The sequence below is a fragment of the Hemicordylus capensis genome, chromosome 4, assembly GCF_027244095.1.
Source record: "Hemicordylus capensis ecotype Gifberg chromosome 4, rHemCap1.1.pri, whole genome shotgun sequence".
NCBI classification, from domain to species: domain Eukaryota; kingdom Metazoa; phylum Chordata; class Lepidosauria; order Squamata; family Cordylidae; genus Hemicordylus; species Hemicordylus capensis.
Genome location: NC_069660.1, coordinates 92,275,725 through 92,298,563, shown reverse-complemented (window position 1 = coordinate 92,298,563; position 22,839 = coordinate 92,275,725). Strand labels below are relative to the sequence as shown.

General features: G+C 36.8%; 1 protein-coding gene across 8 annotated transcripts in view; it reads right to left on the bottom strand.

The window, feature by feature from the left end:
* Positions 1–983: 983 nt before the first annotated feature.
* ELAVL4 (ELAV like RNA binding protein 4) overlaps positions 984–22,839 on the bottom strand; it is a 145,635-nt gene continuing 123,779 nt past the window's right edge. For 7 of the 8 annotated variants that reach the window (XM_053247149.1, XM_053247148.1, XM_053247151.1 and 4 more), the window contains exons 4-7: positions 8,905–9,058; positions 7,829–8,054; positions 5,811–5,849; positions 984–3,762 (exon numbers count right to left, since the gene is read on the bottom strand). In XM_053247149.1, the coding sequence (XP_053103124.1) occupies positions 3,435–3,762; positions 5,811–5,849; positions 7,829–8,054; positions 8,905–9,058 (747 nt within the window). In that variant the 3' untranslated portion in view covers positions 984–3,434. The remainder of the gene's footprint in view (positions 3,763–5,810; positions 5,850–7,828; positions 8,055–8,904; positions 9,059–22,839) is intronic. The other variant, XM_053247150.1, reaches the window with a different exon arrangement.

The window sequence follows — 22,839 nt, the reverse complement described above, 5'->3', positions numbered from 1 at the left end:
GCAATCAAGTTCTCAAATGCCACTCCAAACCCTGAGTTTACTATATCCTGAATTCATAAAATTGACAGTATTATAAGTCTTGTTAGGACCAGCCCAGAGCAGGTTCTGAATCTGGACATCTCAGGAAGGCACTCAGCCTGTTCGTCATAACCCAGTTGTGGCCAAAAGAGGAAGACCAGCCAGACCAGCAAGGAAGCCTCAATGTGCAGAACTAGACCACTATAAATGGTTTCAGGTTCACAGTAGCAAGAGGACTCAGCTGCTGTGTTCTCTGTGAGACTCCCCTCACTTTTTCTACCATTGCCTTATATCTTGTCTCCCTTCCTCAAGTTGGCACGAACTAGGTCTGAAATACAGAATTTAACTGCTGGGTCTTTTCTAGGAGTTACAGTCCATATTTTTTATTTATTGTTAGACTTTTAATATCACTTTTCATAAGGCATCCCAAGGCAGTTTACAAAAGGAAATATTTGCTTCTAAGAACAGAGCCACACAGCAGCACTGCCAACTTATTCCTGCCAGTTTAAGGGCCTTGAAGCCAGGCCCTTGTAGCCGGTGGGGAGGAAAATCCTCTTCTTCTATTATCCAGCAGCAGTATAGACCATCTCTGTCAAGAAAGTTAGACTCTCATGGCAGGATAGGAAGACTGCTATGAAAGCTCTGCCCAGTCATCTAGGACTTGATAGCTCAGTTCTCATAAACGTATTGGCATGTTTATTGCTTCCCCACTGTAGTGGCGATTGTGTGCTCAGCCAGCGGGCTCAGTCAACACAGCTTTCTCTTCCTATTCAGGAGTAGCTATATGGACGGGGATATGAAAAATGTAGCTCTGCTGCATGCATGGTGATGGTGCGAGGGCTGGTCTCCAGCACCAGAACTCGAGCAATAGTACCAGAAAAGCAGGGTTAACAAATATTTAGCTACATAATGTAGCTGTGGTTATGAAGACACCTGAACACATTTAAAAATATGGCAAGTCCATAGCCATTCTACACACTTTCATTTATTGTCTGGACAATTTAAATACAAATAATTCAAACACAACAAGGTTATGAAAAAAACATTTACAATACTTTCCCTCAGAAATGATCTAAACTAGCAAGTTAAACATGAAGTAAATACATTGTAACTAAAATATACAACTGCCTGGTCCTAAGAAAGATTTTTTATTTTTATTTCAGATAGGAAAACACATTGTAGAGAAAAGCTTCTGAAATGTCTTCTCCACTAATGCTTAGAAACTGCATCAAAACTTTCCCAGCAAACTAAACTGCGCTCATTCACAGCAGATGACGTAGAAAGGTTTTCCCCAAACGCTGAATGAGGGTATTTTCTTTTTGTTTTGAAACTAAAATATTTTTTAAATGTAAAGGAACAGATAAAATTTAACATGTAGCCTTTGCTTTTAGATACTGGTCTACTAAAAAATTTGTCTCTTCAATGTGGAAAAAAAGTACTTGTTTTACATGCAGTTAGTGGGTATAATAGCATGGAAAAAATGCACAAAATAAGCACAAGTTATAAAGAACCATAACGTTTTATTACCATTAAGACTAAACTGGTATTGAAAAGATTTTATATAACAAGACAAGAAAAGCAATAGCAAATTTAACTATCAACTAGATTATGCATAGCGAGTAACTGTTTCTAGTACTCAGGGAAGAGCATGACCTTTTTGTTTTGTTTTAAATATATAACCATACAAAGCACAGACATACGAAAAGGATCAGTGCACTGGACGTGAGAGAGCACTCCCTCAGTCATTTTGTTCCCTTAGCTCTGTTTCCCCCAATCTGAATTACATTAAAATAAAGACCCAGTTGTTGTTTTTTCTACTGTGCAGTAAGAAAAAAATATTCACAACAAACATGACAATATCTCAAACAATATTTCTCTACACAAGTTACCTTGATACCTCTTGCCACTTAAGTATCATAAGAAAACATTTTGAGACATATACAAACAAAACTAGCAAAGTGTTACAACTTAGAATAAGTTAATCAAAAGAAAAAAATAACTTTATATATATATATATATTTATATTATATATACACATACACACACAACAAAATGACACAATAATATGCTTCTTCCCATAGTTTAAGTAAACAAATAAGTAGACTAGCCAAACTAGCAATATTGGATTTGGCATATGCGTCACATCAGCAATTAAATAAATAAGTGTTTCAAGCAACATAAAGAGTGTTTCAAATGTGCCAACACAGCCCAATTTATATCAGTATGGGCTAGAAAAGTGAATCTGAAAATTCTTAACCAATTTAAAGCAAATGTACTTTCCCCCCTCTAAACACATTACATTGAACTATGATACTAAGATATGTAAATAATTTTGTAGCACCTACTGCTCGAACAAAGGAAGTTTTTGATTAAAATTAATTTTTTTTTCAAAACTTTTGTTCTGCTGATATCCCATACTGATGACTTAAAGAAAAACCATCCTGCAACTCATCTCCTTGCTTTTGGGTTTTGACTGTGGGTAACTGTGTGCCTGGGAAGAACACTCTCCCATTCTGTATTTAATATTTTAATTACATGCTATGAAAAGATACGAAGATCATCTGTTTGTAGCCCATCCTTCAAAAAACAATCTACTTAATCCAGTTTAAAACACACATCTTGATCTCTAAAAAGTTACCAGTGCAGTATGAACATGACAAAGTTGTCAATTTCCCCTAAATTAGCCAGTCAAAATATTTTTTTCTCAAATCCAGATTCTCTTGTAAAAATTCTTTATATTTTATAAAAATAGATTTTTCTTGAAACCCATTTTCAGCAAAGAGACCACCTCTTTGGCAACATTGTTAATGTTATTTAAACTGTTATGTCATCAGGTATCCCCCCTTTTACCCTATCCCTAACAGAAAACTGTTTAGTTCACATGATACAAAAGAAAAAAGGAAAAATAAAAAAAGTTGCAAAATTATGCTTTTTGTTTTGCAATTTTTATTGTTCCTCTTTAATTTATGCTGGGGGTTTACCAATCTGATTGGATCAAACATTTTGGAAAAAAAGAGCAAAATCTGCTAATCCCATTGGTTTGTAAAAATGGTTTTAGGTTTTTCTTATTTTTTTTTTCAAATGAGTGAATGGTCATCTTAAAAAGACCCACCTTCAAGGAAGGTAGTAAAACTAGCTGGCCGGGTAAAAATCCCTGCACATTGTTATCTATGTATATTATATTCAACAACGACAGCTATGAAAGAACATTCAATGCATCAAAGGTTTTCTTCTTCTTCTAAGCATTATAAAATCCCTTCCTGTTCACAGGATATCCAATGTTTTAATACTTAGGCAACACTGGCTTATAAAAGTCCATGGTTGAGTATAAGCCTTGAAGAGTTTTTTTTTTGTTCGTATATATATTTATATATATATATATATATTTATAATAATTATTATTAAGGATATGAAATTCAGGATTTATGGGTTTTGTTGGTTTTAAAGGAAACTTGCAATACTCTGTCTCCTAAGCGATATCCATTAAGGCTGGCAATTGCCATGGCGGCTTCATCGTAGTTGGTCATGGTGACAAAGCCAAATCCCTTGCACTTGTTGGTGTTGAAATCACGGATCACCTTGACATTGTTGACTGCTCCAAAGGGGCCGAACAGCTGCCACAGCACACTTTCATCTGAGTCGGGTGATAAATTGTAGACAAAGATGCACCATCCAGTCCCAGTATGGCCAGGAATATTCATCCCCACAAGGCTTGTCATCCCATCAATTGTGATTGGGGAAAACCTACAGATTAACAAAAAACAAAAGGGGTGGGGGGAGACATAAAAAGAGGAGGGCTAATCTAGACATCAATTTTTAAAGTTCTGAGTTTTGTTCTTTGTATAACAAATAACTCTGACAAAAAGAGAACCTGTGAAATTTTAAGTAGTACTCTATGGTGAAGAATACATGTTCAATTATAACATTGAATGATATGGGTACTACTAAATGCTGCAAAAGCAACAACTGCAGTGCTACTCCCAATATACCAAGCAAGAACGGGGTGTCTTGGCATCAGAGAATATGATCAGACTTTGCAGCATTCTGTAGTTACACGAACTCTCCTTTATGCTGTAGTCAACTATGTGCTTTTATACGATTAGGCTGTAGACAGAAACATTTTTGCCTTATGAAAACATGCACATGCTGACATCGAAGTTGCTTCAATAAAAGGCATCACGCTCTCTTGTATGTAATATCTGCTAACAAATAACACATTCAGTATTACAAAAACAATTTATACAAAAATATCACTACACACTTTTCCATGTGTGCAAAACAGAACCCTAAAAGGAACGTACCAATAATCAGTGAAACCAATAATCAGTAAAAGTACTTTAAAATACTTTGAGTCCAAAAAAAGCACATGGTAGAACTGCTATCTTGTCAAATATGTTGAATGAAATATGCATGTTAGATGGATGAGCTCTCTTTCGTATATAGTTAAAGTGGGTATGGGTTTGCCTAAAAAATTCACTTCTGAGTCTTGTGGTGTTACCACAAGAGCAGTGAACATTCCCGCTGTTTACCTTATTGTGGGCTTAAGATATTACTTACCATACCATTCACATGACAAAAGTACAAGTTTTCAAATGTTTAGAAGACCTGATAGTTTCTGAATAATAACGTTTTTTTCTTACTTGGAGATATTCTCTAAATGGACTCCAATGTCCAGGAACTATGTGATAGAGGCTTAAAAACTAATACTTCTGAGTGTACTCTCGTACGCAACAGTGTGAGTACAAGAAGACAGGGAAATTTGTGTAAGGACTCCCACTGCTTCTCCTCAGACCCTACCAATAACATGTGGTTTGTTAGCCAAGATGTCAGCCAGTGTTTCCAGACTGTTCAAACACAACTGTTTAGCTGCATGACTCCAGGAGACAGGTAGTAAGTTCTGAAGCAGCCACTACATGGTTCTCAGTCATTTGAATCTACCCTCTCTGCAGAGATGTCTACACAGTCACTTGTAAAAGCAGCATAAATGTTTATTCTGACAACATTACAGTGATTGGGAAGACTGACTATGAAAAATGTGTAAAACTGCTTTAAGACTCTGAGCGCACAGCTGTATCATTTCAAAACACAGACTAAGAGCTGGTTTACAGTATCACACCCCCCAAATACTGTATGTGCAAGTGAAGCATCCACATAAAATAATATAATATTTTCATGACATCATGAAGGTACTTTCAAATTTCAAGTAATCAATGAATGAAATAAAAATCAGAACAAGCAAACCTATTGAAATTAAAAGAAGACAAGCCACAATTTTTAAATTACTGGGAACACTTGTTAAACCTGTAACAAAGGAAACTTAGGCCGGATTAAGGTGCACACAGTTACAATGGTTTAAGCCCTTGGGCTCCCTAAAAATTTCAGTTAGTTCTGATTTTTAGCCATATTTTCAGTGAAAATTTTACAGTATCAGCCCCGTGACACTAAATGCTTTTTACTACAAACCTATACTCAGTGAGACTTAAACAACCATTTAACAGTCTAGAGATCAGAATGCTTGTAGCTGTTGCACCTAAATCATCTTAGAAGGCCACCTGTAACAAAAGAAAAAAGTGATAAAAAAAAAATTCCACACACGTTTTTTGTGCATGTCCATGTTTGTGCATGGTGTTAAAGAAAACCAACTGAAGTCCAAACGAAAAGACAGAAAACATTTGGCATGCTGGTGGGAAAAGGAAGGAATAAAAAACAAAATAAAGTTAGTGAATTAAAAAAAATTATAGCACCAATCTGTGCCAACATGGACATCTGGCAATCTGTGGAATTCTAATTACCTCTTTACGCCATAGGCCATATTAAGCAAATTGTCCAGCCTGAAAAGAGAAGGAGGGTCTCTGGGTTAATGTCTCACAGATGGCAAGATCGCTCAATGGAACTTTTATTAATAATGCTCCATTTTCAAAAAAGAAATTCTCAACATCATCTCCTGTACATTTAGCGGGTCTAAATCAATCAGCAGCTATAAATCTGTTTCTGTTTCCACAACAACGAACGCCATTTTTAGATGTACTGGTAATGAAGAATGGTAACAGTCCACCACTTCAAACTCTCATCCAACACAGAAGTATTGACACACAAAATTTTATGATTTTTCTTTTGAACACTGTATTATCGTGAAATTGTAACAATTACCATACATTCAACTAATTACCTTTCAACTCTCACCCTTAAACCTGTGAACAAAATGACATAGCAAAGCAATGGGAAATCAATGCAAACAGAAGCCATTTAGAATTATAGGTTTTTCCACCCTATACAGATATTATTCATTTGATGGAAAGCAACTACTTTTGATTGCTAAAAGCCTGTCAGAGCAGATTATCACAAAGTTTTGTAGATCAAATCATTTTTTAAAAATTCAATACTGAGCTTGATAGGATGTCGGTTAACATTAACAACAAATAAGGCCTTCCCAATTTTTACAAAACACACTTACTTTCAAGAGACATTTCCTGCCCATGTGCAATCATTCAGGCATCAATATGTACAATGAAATAAGCTATATTGTTCAGATGAAAGGGAAACTTTAAAAACATACCATTTATCACATCTGCAACAAATAAACCTATAATTATGTAAATATTTAAACTACAATGTAATATTCTGAATCTTTTTTTCAGAATTTTGCATACCCCAAGTATTATACTTCAAAGTACAGCTACTCATACTATATATTAAATATGCGTTGCATTTGAGATAACATAAAAAGCACTATATTTCAGCACTGTTCCAAGGGCTACTTTGAAAACATATTCGAAGTAGAGTTGATCCAAATGGGAACAATCAAGTGCACCAATGCTTCCTCTTGTCCTTAACCAGTCCAAATGTGGAAACATGTTTCTAAATGCGTTTACAAAAGACTAGCATGGGTGGTAAAAATCTGTGCAATCAGGGTTACAAGAAACCCATTTACATTGGCATATAGAAATGTGCCAAATAAAATATATTTTAAGTTCTGGGGTTTTTAAAATTGATATTTTCAATTGTTTTAATTGTGTTAATGTTTTAATTCTCATGTTTTAGACTGTACACCACCCAAAGATTTGCATATGGGGCAGTATAGAAATGTGCCAAATAAATTTACACTATGTAACAAGCATCTAGTAGATGACTGCTACTGTCAGCTCTAACAATGCCAATTAGGAAAAAGCCAGTAAGAAGACTGAATCCTGTGCTTTCTTCTCCTTCCCTCTGCTTAACAGGTGCTTGCTACCAGATGATAAAATCCAGGAGCAAGTGGTTCTGTTAGGTCACACTCTTCTGCTGTGTTTTAGCACCCTGGATTGGTGCTTGTTAACTACATGGTCCTCTTGCTGTGTTCAGCTTTTGTATGTTTTAATGACTGGTAATAATACGTAGCACTTATACAGTACTTGTATAGTCTGCAAAGCATTTCACATGCATTCTCTTGATATAACCCCTGTATTCATATTGCAGTTGGGTTTAAGAGGGCATAGTTTGCCCTAAGACAACCTACTGAGTTCATGGCAGAGGTGAGATTTGAACCAGGGACATCCTCATTTGCAACTCAATCTTTTAGTCACCATAGTACACCAGCTCTCTATTCCACATACACATTAAAAGCAAGACAAACTTTTCTTTTTAACATTTATGTGGAGTAGTAAGTCATGAAAACAATTTCTTTTTTTTAAATAATACAACCGCTTAATAACCTAACTATAACAGAGAGATCGTCTGCCCATTGAAAGGACCCCTCTATATTATTCAAACATAACTTTTGACCCAAACAATGATCACTAGAATAATATAAATTATTTTGGAAGGTAGTTACCTGAATCTCTGAGCCTGGTGGTGAAGAGGTCCAGGGTAGCGTCTGTTGGGAGACTGGTACAGCTGGGAAAGAAGGGCTTGGCTTGTTTTCTGACTGGGGTTATTAGCAAACTTCACAGTAATCGGTTCTGTAGCACCACTAGGCTTCTGGCCATTAAGTCCCTTTATGGCTTCTTCTGCCTCTATTCTCTTATCAAAACGGATAAATCCCACACCTCGAGAAACACCTGGGAAAAGAATCAGACATTTAATTAAGCATGGGAGGACAGAAGAAAAGCGAAGTACCTGCATAATCACAAGGAAAATATAGCATTGATGTTAAAATAATGCATTACAAGCTCAGTAATTCTAAATACATGAAAGAGCATCCATGGCTCTAAAGGACTAAGAATAGATATGGAATTGTTAACATGTGGCTATTTTCGCTCAAATATCCATATTCTATATTCCTATACCTTTTTCTAAGGGAACACACATGTTGCTTTCAAACTAACCTAGAAAACAAAACCTTAATTTCACTTTATGACATAGTTACAAAGGGCACATTTTACAGTGATGGTTGTGGAAATAATTTTTGTTGATGCAGTACTCCACAAAAGCACCGGCTGTGCTACCACTAGCAGAAGAGAAGCCACAGAATGCATGTTGTGTTCAGAGTTCCCCGTTTGCATATATAAGGACTTGTTGAAGAGGTTGTGTAGCAGGTTGTGCTCGCACAAGAAAGAGTCTGGAAAAGGGAATTTCTTCAGGCAATGACTATGTGCTACTTACGTTAGCACAAGAGCGTTTATGTTAGTACAAAACTAGTCTGGATGTGGCCCAGGCCTCCGTGATCCAATGGTTAGTCTCCAACCCACCATTTGATGTATTATTTAACTCTATCAGTCAATCTGAAGATATGCTTTTCTTTATACATTTTTAAACACAGAAATTATTCAGAAACGACTTGATTGTTATGTGGTTTCAACACTGGTGACATGGTGATAGTTTGCTTCAAAGAAGAAATGAAAGACTCTAAGAAACAAAACAAAGTGTTGTACGTTTAGAAATGTGGAGACTAAGAAAATCATTTTCAACCTGTGACTTGATCAACCAGAATTCGTGAGGTGATGATGCGCCCATATTGCGAGAAAAGCTGCTCTAGCTCTTTCTGGGTCATCGTTTTTGGAAGGCCACTGACATACAGGTTAGCATCTCTGATTGATGCCGAACTTGGACGGGCATAGGAAACCTAGGAATTAAAACAACATATGGTTAAAAACATATGTTTTAGACAAAGACATTTACATCACATGCTTAAGAGGCTATTTTCAACCTTTTGAGTTTTGACAGCTTGTTTAAAAAAACTTCTCACTTCAGTTTACCTGTACTTTCTGCAGAAATGGAAATAATGAAAACAAAAGGAAAACTAGAAATAATTTTAAAACAGAGATAAGATGGGGGTCTTTAAATACTGGAATTAAAACAGTGACTGGAGATAGTCAGATTAACATGCAGCCTCTCACACATCAGCTTTGTACACCTATCTCATGAGCAGTGGGTGTAAAAGTTTATAAAATGATTTACTATATCCAGCACAATCTGAATATATCTAGCATGTACAAGTTCAGGATTGTTCTCTTTTAATGGTTAGAAACTGATCTGGTTATTTGCAGAGAGATGTTTTCTCTTTGTATATTCATACTAAACTAGCAAAATCTGCCCTTATTGCATTACAGGAGAACTAGGGAAACATCTGCTTGAAAAAATGCACCCTTCTCACCATCATGCTATTGGCAACACAGTCAAAACTGCCCCTTATACAAATTAGAAGAAAAATTAAAATCTGATGTGTGTTAATACCTATGAACTTTAGAGCAGCTATATTTTAGTGAAATACAGAAAGAAAATCCATTTTAATTGCAATCTATACACAAAATGTGAGTATTGTTTTTGCATTTAAATTCCAACTAACCATCTAACAACCGCTCTATGACTCTATGTTACTAAAAGGGGTTCTTCCAAAAGTTATTTCTTGTGTTGCTAGCAATTATACACAAAGTACAACACTTTCACTTTCCCTCCTTGATATATTGTAATACTGGTATATATAAAACAAACTATTTTCTTAAGCTTTTGAATCACATCTAATAAGAAATATTTCAAAGCAAGCTTATCCATAAATTGCTATACTACATTTATGCAACAGTATGTGTGGAAGGGATTCAGTCACGAACATGACAAGTAACACCCTTTTCTCCAAAATACAATTGATAGATGTATACATTTTTTTCACTTCTAAAAATAGATATTGACTCAACACAGAAAATGATGGAGAATGACTAATATTTTCCTCTGCAGCCTTTATTTAAAAGAGGAGAAGAAAAAGATAAAACACTTTACAGATTTTACATTGCTTGAAATTTGAAACACTTTAAGCTTTAGGAATTATACCTAATTTATTTTCTAAAATATCACATTATAAATTTTAAAAAACTTGATTAAAAAAAGAAAACATGGATAGCTCGGCTGGTGGCCATATGGGGACGGGCCTTCTTGATTGCTGCCCTGAGACTGTGGATTGCGCTCCCTACTGGAATACGACCCTCCCCATCTCTGATAATTTTAAAAAAGCACTTAAAAACACATCTCTTCAGCCAAGCTTTTTCAGCTTTTTAAATTTTTAAGTTTTAACCCATTTTTAATTTTTTAGATTGTTTTAACTTGCTTTATGTTGTTAACTGCCCAGATACGAAAGTTTGGGGCAGTGTACAAATTTCACAGACAGACAGACAAACAAACAAACAAACAAACAGTAATGAGAAGTACTGGCTACAATGTATGAGAGCAAAGTTTCAAGCCATGGGTTAGGAACCTCTTGGTGAATCACAGGGCACATGGAGAACACGGGCATAAAGTTCCAGGGATGGACAGGAACCTTCCTGAAGTAAGGGGAATCTTCCTTTTTAAGTAGCCCAGACCTGGATAGATTGAATGTCTCCTCCTGCTAGTGGATCCTCACTGATCCACACTGCATTCATGGGATGGCAAGAGTGTTCTTTTTGAATACCCTTCTTCCCAAATCACATTGGGATTATGGGACAGTAAAGCTTCAAAAAGAGTTGCTGCTTCCCCCACGCCCCATGCCTAGTTGTAGGAGGGTAGTCAGAAAGAGATTGTGCTCTATTCCACTTCTAACGATAGTGTGGGATTACTATTCCAATCCATGGATCCTCATATGCAGGGAATGTGCATGGATCTCTGCACAAAATAGATAACTAGTGCAGACGGGTTGAAGTCTAAGTTGGGAGGGGCATGTTCAGAAAGCCTGAAAAATACTGATGCGTACAAATAACTGGTAGCAATAAGCATAATCATATACACAAGTATATTATTGATTTACTGTGAATACACTCCTAATAGTCTGCCTACAGAAGTTAAAATGAGGCAGCAGCTACCTTAGCTAGAATCTTGTTCTAGAGCAGAGCCTCTGTAAATCATTTCCCAATGTATCTCATTTCATGTCAAGAATTCCCATGAAGTGGTGTTTATTTCTGCCATGTAATTCTTACTTTGTTTCTTACAGTGATTACCATTTTTAAAAAATCACCTCACATATAAAACATAAGCTTTAAAATTTCCATGTATGTTCCTGCACAGGATGTAGTCACAGAACCCCAATATTTAATTGGGTACCAACAATATGAAAAGCTCATGGAAACAGCAGTGGAACTCCCTGCAGTTATACAGGTTCTTGTCTTCCTTCCTTTAATTTCACACAGCATCACAGATGAGTACAAAAATCTACCAGCCCACGTAGTGCAAGGTGGGATTGGGCAGGAAAAGAGAACTATAACTAAGAGACTGATAGTACCAGCAGACATTCACCCTAACCTCTGGGGCCCACAATGACGAGCTCCATAAACAAGACCACCATAAGTGGTCCATCTGCAGCCTAGAGGAACGTGGCTTTACCAAGTTTCTGTATGGGGTGTGTTCAGGTTTCTGGATGTCATGGGAACTACAATTGCCAATTCAACTACAGTTGAATTGAGGTGCCTTCTAATTTCGGATACATCATTAGGCAAGTGACAGAATAGATTCTTCTAGTAATACCTGCACAATTTTGCCATAATAAATTTGCCAGGCTAAAGCTTTATTGTATTTGCTATCAATTAATCCTAATAATAATCACTGTACTTAATAACACTTAGCATTTGTATAGTGCTTTTGAGTGTTCAAGGCACTTTACATGTATTATCTTATTAAAATCCTTACAACAACCTTGTAAGGTGAGTATTGGTATCCCAATATTGCTAATACATACATCTTTCTGAACATCAAAAGCATATATTTTATGCTTCGAAGGAAAAATATTCACCATTTCCTAAAGAACCAACATTCCATATATGCTGTGTGTAAGACTATATTTTATGAGCATATGGGCATCTATGCTACAGCTTTGCATATCTGGCCATCTGAGGACCATGTAAAATATTGCAATCACAGTACATCTGAGTAAAAGGAAATGCAATTTACAATGTTACACTGTCATGTATCACATTTGTGTAGTTGTATGCAAACAGTTTTGCATTCAGTGTTCAGGAAATACAGGTTTTACTACACAGACACACACACACACACACAAACACACACACTCACTCATTGTGGTTCCTGAACTACATGTAAGAGAGCAAAGATGGTGAAAGAAAAACTGCAGAGTACTCACAGACGGATACACACAATGCAAATACGCTACATCAGATCTAGTTGTTCGGTAAATCTTAATCTACTCAAGCAATGGATTCTGAGATGTAACATAGCCTGCTTGACTATTCTCAGTATTTCAATCACAGTACATGGGTGTAAAAGGGTATGCTATTTACCTTCCTGAAAGGCATAATTTCTACATGAGGTAGATGAATGCAAGATAAAAAGATGGCTTTAAATATCCTTTCTCTCATTAATCTTCAGCCATTCCATTCCATTCCATGCTTCCAGCTCAGTAAAGGCCAAATCTGCTTGTTTGAGTGAAGCACCTTGGTTTTAAGGTGTCCTGCCATTACAGCATCATTCCATATATTTTACTATGATTTAGCCAGCTTGAACATATTAACCCTCTTGAACACATAATCATTACACTATGCTGCATTACAATATAGACATAATAAAACAATGTTCCATTTCCCCTCTTAAAATCCATATATTTTCCCACACAACTTCTCTATAGCCACACTTGTATATCATTAAGAACTGTTTGGTTTGCCTCTACCTAGTTTTAAGCTACAACTGTATAAAATCCATCCTTTTATATCTATCATTGCAAACCATTCCTGTTAATCATTCTAAAATGGGCCAGTCTGGTAAGAAAATGGTCAGTCTGAGCTTTCTATGCTTCTTACAGTTGCAAAATAAAGGTGAATTCCTGTTTTTAAAAAATGATTCCTTGTTCCCTATGCACGTCTGTCAAGGAACTTATAGGATCATACTATATACCCACAAAGGCTTTTCAATCTCAAATGCAGAACATTTCTTTGAAACTTGACTGTTAGTCTTTGAATCAATTACACAGGCATATTTTCCAAGGTCTCTCTTTACAGTCAGAAAGTCTCCCTCTCAGCATGATAACAAAGATCTTAGCTCCTTGTACAGGCTTGTTAGTATTATGATTCTGATTCCTACAGATATGGAAACAGCTACAGATCTCCTGGGTCAGTTACTGGGATTTAGATTGGACACTTGAAGGCTCTCTGGTCCAGCAGCGGTTTGATCATGTCAGCTAACAATAAAAGTAAAAATAAGGAAAAGGTACACTATTCCAGTTCCTATCCTGCTTCTTCTGCAAGCATCACTGCAGATGCAGCACTTATTCCTCTCTTCAGCAACCAAGGCTTCAAGGAAGCAGAATTGACCCAAATTGCTTCTTGTAAACTCAAAGAGAAGCAATAGCCAAGGCTGTCTTCAACTGATATAAGAAACATGTACCAATGTTCAATAAAACATCATCAAAAAACACATTGGTATGGAAACTGAAACAGCAGAAGTTCTAAAGGCTGTGAACCTGAGAACTGGGGTGGTGGGGAACTGGGGAAGGAGGGTTTGGAATTGCATGTAGATTGTGTTCGTCATGAGTACCACTGAAATTAATGGTCAAATTAGTAATGACCAATTTGTCCCATTAATTTCAATGGGACTACTCATAATTAACCTAATCTTAATCTTAGCCACTCTTCTTGGAACAGCTGAATTAACTCCTCCCCCAATGAACCACTCTTCCTTCTGGTGGTTATGTTTGTACTCTGCAAAGTAGATTGCTGGACTGGGGAATGTTTGGAGGACTTCTGTGTTATGTATTGAATGCCATTGCTGGCTCTGGCACTCATGTAATTCTGCATCTTTGTATTATGAGTTTTCAGATCATAGGAAGCAAATATTTCAGAGCCTGGTTAGTGTCTTAACATGGCATCCACAGAGGAAGCAGCAGCAGCAGCAGCAGCAACAACAACAACACAGAAGTCATGTATAGTTAGTTGTTTTCCAGAACATGTTATCTTTTATAACTAGACCATACCAACTTCACACCAGAAATTGTTTAAACTGAAAGATTATAGAATTCAGGTAAAATGGGAATGTCAGTAACTATTAAGTTAGGATGTCTTAGGGGATTAAGCTTATATTCAAGATGTCCCTGAACCTGGATGATATAAAGAAAAATATATAGATCACGTAGCGGTACACTGCTAAAAATGTAAGACATGCAGGGCAACAATTAATTACACAAAAACTCTGAATTATATATAGATAATATATGAGTTTTAAAACCAGACAAAGAAAATGTGAAGTCTAATAATTCTTATTAAATATTTGTTTCATACCAGTAGTATAGTAAGTGGTTTACAGTATGTAGAGCAGGGTTGATTTGATTTAAATCACAATTTAAATTACTAGTCAGGAAGATTCTATTTAATCATCATTTTCTATAAAAGTACATTCTTATTGTCTAATATAACCTTAATACATATTTAGAGATAGATGTAGGTTTCATTTTTAGAAGGTAGGTACACACTTCTCATAATGCTGTTTCATTCGGGCAACAATGCCCTGCATTTCATTGCTGCACTGTTTGCATTTTGCATGCATGCCTTTCTTACCCACAGGAACAGAAACTTTATTAAAATATTTCCAAATGGGGTTTCTTTTGTGGTCTGCTGACATGATAGGTGTTTCCTTTCTATAATGGAGAATACACAGAAAGTGTTTCCTCAGAATTGTTAACTTTTGATTTCACTTTCTATTCCTCTCCCCTCCCCATCCCATGCAATTATATCCAGAATCCTCCTCCTTGCTCAGATCTACTCCATCCCCTCCAATAATCTGTTCATTTATTGGCCTTCTTTGTATTTGCACTTGGCAGGTGTGTGCACATGCAAGGGCTTGACTGTGTGTGCATATACATCATCTGCAGAGTAGTAGTGATCATCCCCATACACAGCTGTTAACAGGTTCATATATAATATGATTAATATTCATGATATCTTTGACTAGCTTCTTTATGAATTTTGTTTTAAAAATCAATATAAATGGGAAAAAAATCTGATATTTTCGATTTAATTTTTTATATCAACGCTGACACAGAGGGGACACTGCCTTACAGGTCAAGTCATGCAGGTCGCATGCAAGTGAGGGGAGAGGTACGGATCTGATGCATGAATAACACAGAGAGAAGGAGGAAAGGTAAAATAATATGCAGCTAAACAGATGGATGCACAAAAGCTCAAGAAGGGCTTTGCAGCAGAAATACTTAGTGTTACACAACTTTTAGGGATTTTAATCCCTAAATCCAAATTTAATGCTAGAACTGGATAAAGAATCCTTAGGATATATTACCGATTACCAATATTTCTTATTGCACAACACCTTCTCTGGGAAACATCATTAATTTATAAAAATGCAAAAGGTTATCACTAGAGGAGCTAAGCATTTCTCTTTTGCACTTGGACTTTTTCAGTGTAGCACTGGTACTAATGATGGTTATTTAAATAAAAAATAAGGCAAGAGGGCCTATTCCGGCACTTCAAGGCACATATCTAGAGATAATGACCAGCCAGTGCTCTGGGAAACATCAAGTGCATTGCTAAGAGAAATAATTGCTCAAGCTGTGAGGAATGAATAATGCTCCTTGGCAAAAACTGAAGCAGTTAGAAAGAAATCTCTGCTACAGCAATACACAAAAGTAAGAGATAAAAACTCTCTAGTGCACCCTGAACACTGCAACACCAAACTGGAATCTAAGTAAAAGGGTGAGACCAAGAATTTGTTAATGAGAATCATGCCATCCAAAGGTTAACAAACTCCACTCCTTAGATGCAAAACCATGAAGTCACTAAAATTTCAGAGATATTCAGGCATATTTGATGCTTCTGAACTTATCTTTGCAACATCAATTGTAGAAAATGGCCTCTCATAATTAATACAGACTTTATTTTCTCTAACATGAGTTAGAATGGGCTGGTAAAAATCCTGCAATCTACAGGAAGCAATTAATGAGTGAGAAATAACACAATTGTCCTACTTGTCTCTTCTAAAGAAGAAACAAGCAAACTGGATGAAGATGATTCACCTCATACTGGCATATTTTCAATGTAACTTCTGCTATTCTAGTTCAGCACCAACAGTTAGACTGAACCACCATAATAGATGGTGTAACTGTCACCAGGGGCTTTTATGCACAGCAGGTTTTACCGTGAGTTTACAGGGAGGCTTTACTGTGAACTCTAAGTTGTCTCAAAAAACTGACACAAATAGTGGATTTTTTTAAACCCCAGATATAAATCGGGTTACACTCTAATGCACAGTGAAAAACTCAAATTGTGTGTGAAATGCTCCCCGATAACTCACAGGCACTTCGGGGTAAATCTAGCCAATATGTGAATGCACCCTTCCATTCCGAAGGAGATGCGAGTTAAAGGGCTTCAAAAGCCCAGTGTGAAAAGCTTCCTGGTTATTTTGTTATATATTGATGTAGGAACTACATGTTAAGGTCAATTCAAAAAGGTCCCTGTTCTACCACAGTCTGCATTTGATATTTTCTCTAGAGCATGATAAGAGGGAAGAAAAGTTGGCTGAACACCTAAGCAAACGTATCTGATCTGGAATAGTTTTTAAAAGTTACAAGAAATATGAGAAATTTCTTCATTTTGCACAGAGATAGCAAGTTAAGATTTTCAAATGTCAAATCTATGAATTCTTTGTACACCTTTGATGTTTACATAATACATACTCACTGCGATATATTATCATTACCATATAATATACAAATCTCAGCATATAGTTACAGAATATTATAACTTTCATCAGAAGTTTGCCAATTAGCAATTTCCCCCTCCAATATGCAATAAATTTTTCATGCTTCTGAACTAAGTGATAAGTACATAAAAGATGTAGAAAACAGTTTCCCACACATTAAATCACAGGGTCTGGATGATCCTGCTTGACCTTCAACTGCAGTATCTGGCAAACCTCACCCGCTACAGCTATCTAAACATAATACAGTAAGGGTTTTTTTTGTTGATGTCCAGCATGGTATCCTTTGGCTCTTTCTAGTTTTTGCTGTGAGACATCATATCAGACTATGATTAAGGAAGCTTAAATATGGCTTGGCATGATGTCTGAATTGACAATCCATGATCTGCAATCAGTCAGCCAATCTGAATCCGAAAGCTTGCAAATTAATAGTTTGGTATGATGTCTGAACCGACAAATCATAGTTGTGGGCATTACTCTGCTTCCAGAGGGCCCCAAACTGCAGAAATGCAAGTGCTGAGCAGGTGGAGAAATGGAAACAGACAAGCGGTTCTGAATTATAGTTTCCATTTCCATTTTGTAGTTCAAACAACGGTTTATAATATTTATACTTTATTTATGAATACGTATGAGTCATCGTCTCTGCCTGACCTGGTTTCATGCAACATTTCTGATCCTCACGCACTCATCCTCCTCTTCATGTGTGAGAAAAGGAAAGTTTCTATTTTTAATAATGGTTTAGAACAAGCTGGGATTTGCTATGATATCAGTTCCTCTCTCAGGAAATCTCAGACTGAATCCCAGTTTCATATTCTGGTCTGCTTCTAAACTATAGTTAGAACAGAATTTGCTGCGCTTGGACATCACAGTGAATCTGGATTTGTCACAGCCCTATTCAGACATTATGCTGTACCTTAATTCAGTTTTCTGTACAGATGTACAAGTGTTTGTGAGAATGTACCTGTGTTCATTTTAAAAGTGAACCTGGGTACAGGCTCTTCAAATTCATAGTACCAATAGAATGTGTACTGCTGTACCCATGAATGACTGTACCTGTGTACAGGTATGTACCAGTGTACACCGATTATAAAAATGCCCAACATGATGTTTGAATAGAGTTTATGGTTGGAAATAGAAACCTTTCTTCTCTCATGTGGATCATGTTCTTGCTGAGCTAGTATGCTCAGTGGGGAACAATAGACCTTTCTGCTCAGACTACCTCACAGGGTTGTTAAGACAAAATGGGACACTCCTCCCATTTCTATCCCCTAGAGTGGGATAGAAATAAAACATACAGCTATATGGATTTCGAAGTACATGGTGGACAGCAACTCTGATGCACATAGTTATCTTTCAATGCATGGTTATCATCAGACAGCTTTGCTCTGTGCCTTCAACTTCATCATGTGCACAACTGTTATCTAGGGATGTAGTTAAAGCAGACAGGTGATTATTTTGTATCGTAAGCTCAGACCCTGCCATACATCCTATAATGTGCTTGAAGCCAAGCAGGGTGAATAAATCTGTCCTCTTATGCTGATTCTTGTGTTGTGGATAATATGTGCTTGTTTAAGAAAGCTTGCCAATTCACATCTTTGTTCTGACCTCCTAAAACCATTGTTTTTCTACTGTGGTTTTCTACTTTTTTAATCATTCTGGCTGTGTTCAAACAAAAGCTTCTTACACTTCCAAAGAGGAGTATTACTAAAGCATTACACTACGCAAAGACCCAATACGTTTGGAAGTTGGAAAGGAATAACAAGAAGGGTGACCTGTGCTATGCCACAGTATGAGACTATAATGAGGCATGAGAAGTCAAAATATTTTCTTCAGTAAGGATATTGCAAATTTGTGTTGTCACAGATGGAGTATTCTCTTATCTGGTGATTACTCTCCTAGTAAGATGATGATGATTTGCTTGCTTCTTTTTCTTAAATGCTTGGCATAGCAACAGCTAGAGCTGCAAAGAAATGCTCTGACAATCTCCATTGGTCCCTGACATTATGTCAACTATGACACATGGGAAAGAGTTTAAATACCAAATTATACCAGACACTAGCAATGTATTTTCTTTTCATGACAGCCATTTATGTGACAAAATTTAACCACTTGCCCTCATGCAATTACTCTGCTCTTTGTTTAAGTGAAGGCAACAACATTATTTGCTTAGGTCACCAACAGGGGAGGGGGAAGCAATGCTTTTGGCATACCATTGACATTAACTAATGCTAAAAATGTCAGGAATGTTTATATGACCAAACATCACAGTGGTTATTACTGGTAGTAAAAGCTGCTACGGGGGACCGTTTTCTTGACAAGCAAATCTATGCAATAACATATTCTGCCAATACCAAGGAAAAATAATTATTGGGGGAGGGGGAGCCATCATAACCAAAAGAATAGTTGCCACTGGTTGCCATTACAACTTATTGTTGTAATGCACAGCCATTACAATAAACTAGACTTCAATGGAATGTGAATTATATACTACATCTGCAATAGTGTTATTTCCTACTTCCCTATCCTGAGATAACTATGCTGCAAGAATTCAAGAAGCTAGCAATAATATAATACCTTGAAAGATCTATTACCCTAACAATGGCAAAGGGCTGAGAAACAAGCCATTTTGTGGGAGAAATCTGACACTTTCTCCTTACCGGTTTTTCCCTACAAGAGGCTCTAGGACTACAATGCACATCAATCACTTATTCTTTCAAAATCTCTTCCCCTCCACCAAAGTACTGTACTTATCATACTTCAGCACTGTTTCATTTGATATATTGTTTCTCAACATTTATCCATCATTTCATTTTAAAGCTGATCCAGTTGTATCTGTCTCTCTGCGTGTCATATATCCTTGCCCATGCCCTTTGCTCCTCCAGTCTCAGAAGTCCAAAAACCTCCTGCTTCTCAAATGCAATTGCCTTTTCTCCCTGGCTGTGCCTTATGGCTCAGCCAACCTCCTATCTTTTTCTGTGAAACTTCTGGCACAACCCCTTAGTCCTAATCCTAAATACACATAACTGAAGAAACTTCTCTTCCCCTGTTTACCCTTACCTCCACCTCCCTCTCCCTCTCCTCTCTTCCTGTGTTAACAATTAAATTGTAAGCTTCTCAGGGCAGCAACTTGTTATCTTATACTTTGTACAGCACCATGTCCATTGATGGTATTACATGAATAAACAACAAATTTTATTATTTTATTACTATTTCGATATAATGACACAGTAAGAGTATTCACATGACCAGAGATGGGGCGGGTCGGTGGAAAGCTGCAAAACTTACCTTCCCCCCAGACGATCTCCATGCACTTCCCGCTGTCTCTTGGCCACACACACACAAATGGCTGTCCCAGGAGCTGTGCAGCTTTCCGGAGGCCAGGCCAATGCGTCCCAGCCTCCGGGAACTCCGGAATGCATAGCACACGGTGCATTGGGGGATTCCTTCATTAGACAGGAGCTCTAGGGACCCATCACTGTATCACATGACTGTATCACATGACTGTGGAACCGGGATTAAGGGCGCACTAGTGCCCTTAACCCTGGCTACGGAGCTGGGTTTGGTGGCGCGGAAGCACCGGGATCTGTATGGACCCCGACAGTTATAAGGGGTTGCTCATGAGAACAGCCTGACTCTGTTTCATCTCTTAGCCAATGTTCAACACATATAACCAACTTTCTAATTAAGCTTTATGTAGCAGTATCATAATACCTTTTCTAGGACTAACTAAAATGTTACTAACTGTAGTGACAGTTGTTTAATTAACCGTATTACTTTCAAGATGCAAGAAACTATCTGAAAGCTGCACCATGTTGATAGGACACACATTTTCCCCCCAGCATGTGACATATTTTCAGCAAATGATAGACATTTCCATTCATCCCTAATAATTTCAGCTGTAACAACAAACCAAATACTCTACCATCTCACCCCCATATAAGTTGCCAAAATTATTAAAATATTATAAAATAAGTAGTTTGCATTGAAATATTTATTATTTAATTTATTTATTACATTTCTATACCACCCTGTCCAAAAGCTCTGTACTATGATTAACCACACATAAATTTAAGCTAGCACTGAATTTATATATATAGTTTAAAATCTGGATTCTGTAACTCTCGAAAACAATTACTAATGATACAGAGAATCAATGTGGTGTAGTAGTAAAATGCTGGACTAGGAGCAGGGTGATCAGAGTTCAAATCCCCATTCAGCCACTGAACTCACTCTGGGCCAGTCTTGGCCAGTTATTTATCTCTCAGTCTAACCTGCCTCACAGGGTTGCTGTGAGGATAAACAGAACCATATATACTGGGATCCTTAGAGGAGGAGGAGATAAATGTTATCTAAATAAAATACTTGATTTATTTAAGAACAACTTTGCTTAAAATTAATTAATTCATAGTTTAATGAAGAATACTGTAGCTCTACTCCCTTACTTCACAGATATATGGGTTTTCCAAGCTTGAGCTGCATGGGATTGTACTGCTTCAGAATGCAGTCAGAGATTGTGCTCCTTCCACATCAAAAATTCTGTGCTTGCAGATAGCTATCACACCCTGGAGAACTCTAGCCCAGCTTTCTGCCTAATATGTTACTTTTCTATATAGAGGATGATATGATTCCCCCGCCCCCACAACTGAACTTCAAAAAAAAAAAAAAAAAATGCACATACTACTGAGCAAACTGGAGCAAGCTTATTCAAATGTGCCATCCATCACTGTTTGCCTATCCTTGTATATTGCCATTCTACATAGCGAGTGTGTGTGTGTTGTGTAGCAGTCACTTTAGTGCAGAAAAAGGGGAAAACAAAATAGCACTAACATTTCTTGAGCAAAAAAATTAACAAATTCAAGTCATACCTCACATTACTTTTAAATTATTATATTTCAAAGTGATGGTGGCCCATTTAAGGATTAACGCCATGACAGATAGTATTACATTTCACAAAGCAAACACTGAGTTCACTGTGAGAACATGGGCTTTATTAAGATTTCTATGTCTGGACAAATCTGACCACAAACTCACATGTGTGCCTCAGGATTTATCTTTTCTTCTGTGAAAAAAATATGTTGCCAAGTTGAAGTCTGATGTGAAGAGCAAGCTCAAATGCTACAGGAAAAGGTATGAACAAATTTATCTCTAGTGTGTGTGTATACATCATACCCAGATCACAATGGAGAAGTACACAAGGGCACACAACTGCTAAATGTGAATAAATGGGTTTAAATGGATCTTGACTCTTCCGCTCTCATACACTAAGGAGTAGAACAGTGTTATTATAAGGTCCTATGTTTGGTTTTTAAAAACTTCCTACATATTATTTCATTCCTCTAGCTAAACGGTGCTGCTGGGTATTCCTGACTTAATTCTTAGCCAACAAGCTCTGTGTACCCTAAACCAACATCTCCAGTTGCCTCTTTAGTAAAATGATATTGAAAACAACTGAAATAAATTTAGTCTTTAGGACCAAGAAACAATTTCTCCCCCATCATTAAATATACAATTCACTTTAAAGGGTGATAAACACCACCAATATATTTTAAAATTTTCATTCTCTGACTGAAGTAATTAACATATGAAAATCCAATTTTGGCATACATATTTGCATCAATGTGTTAAAAAATGGTATCAAAACTCCACATTCTAGTTAACTAGTTTTAAGATTTCACCTACCAAAGGTGTCTTCCTGTTTGAGCCAACAACATTATGGTAATAAAACCAGAA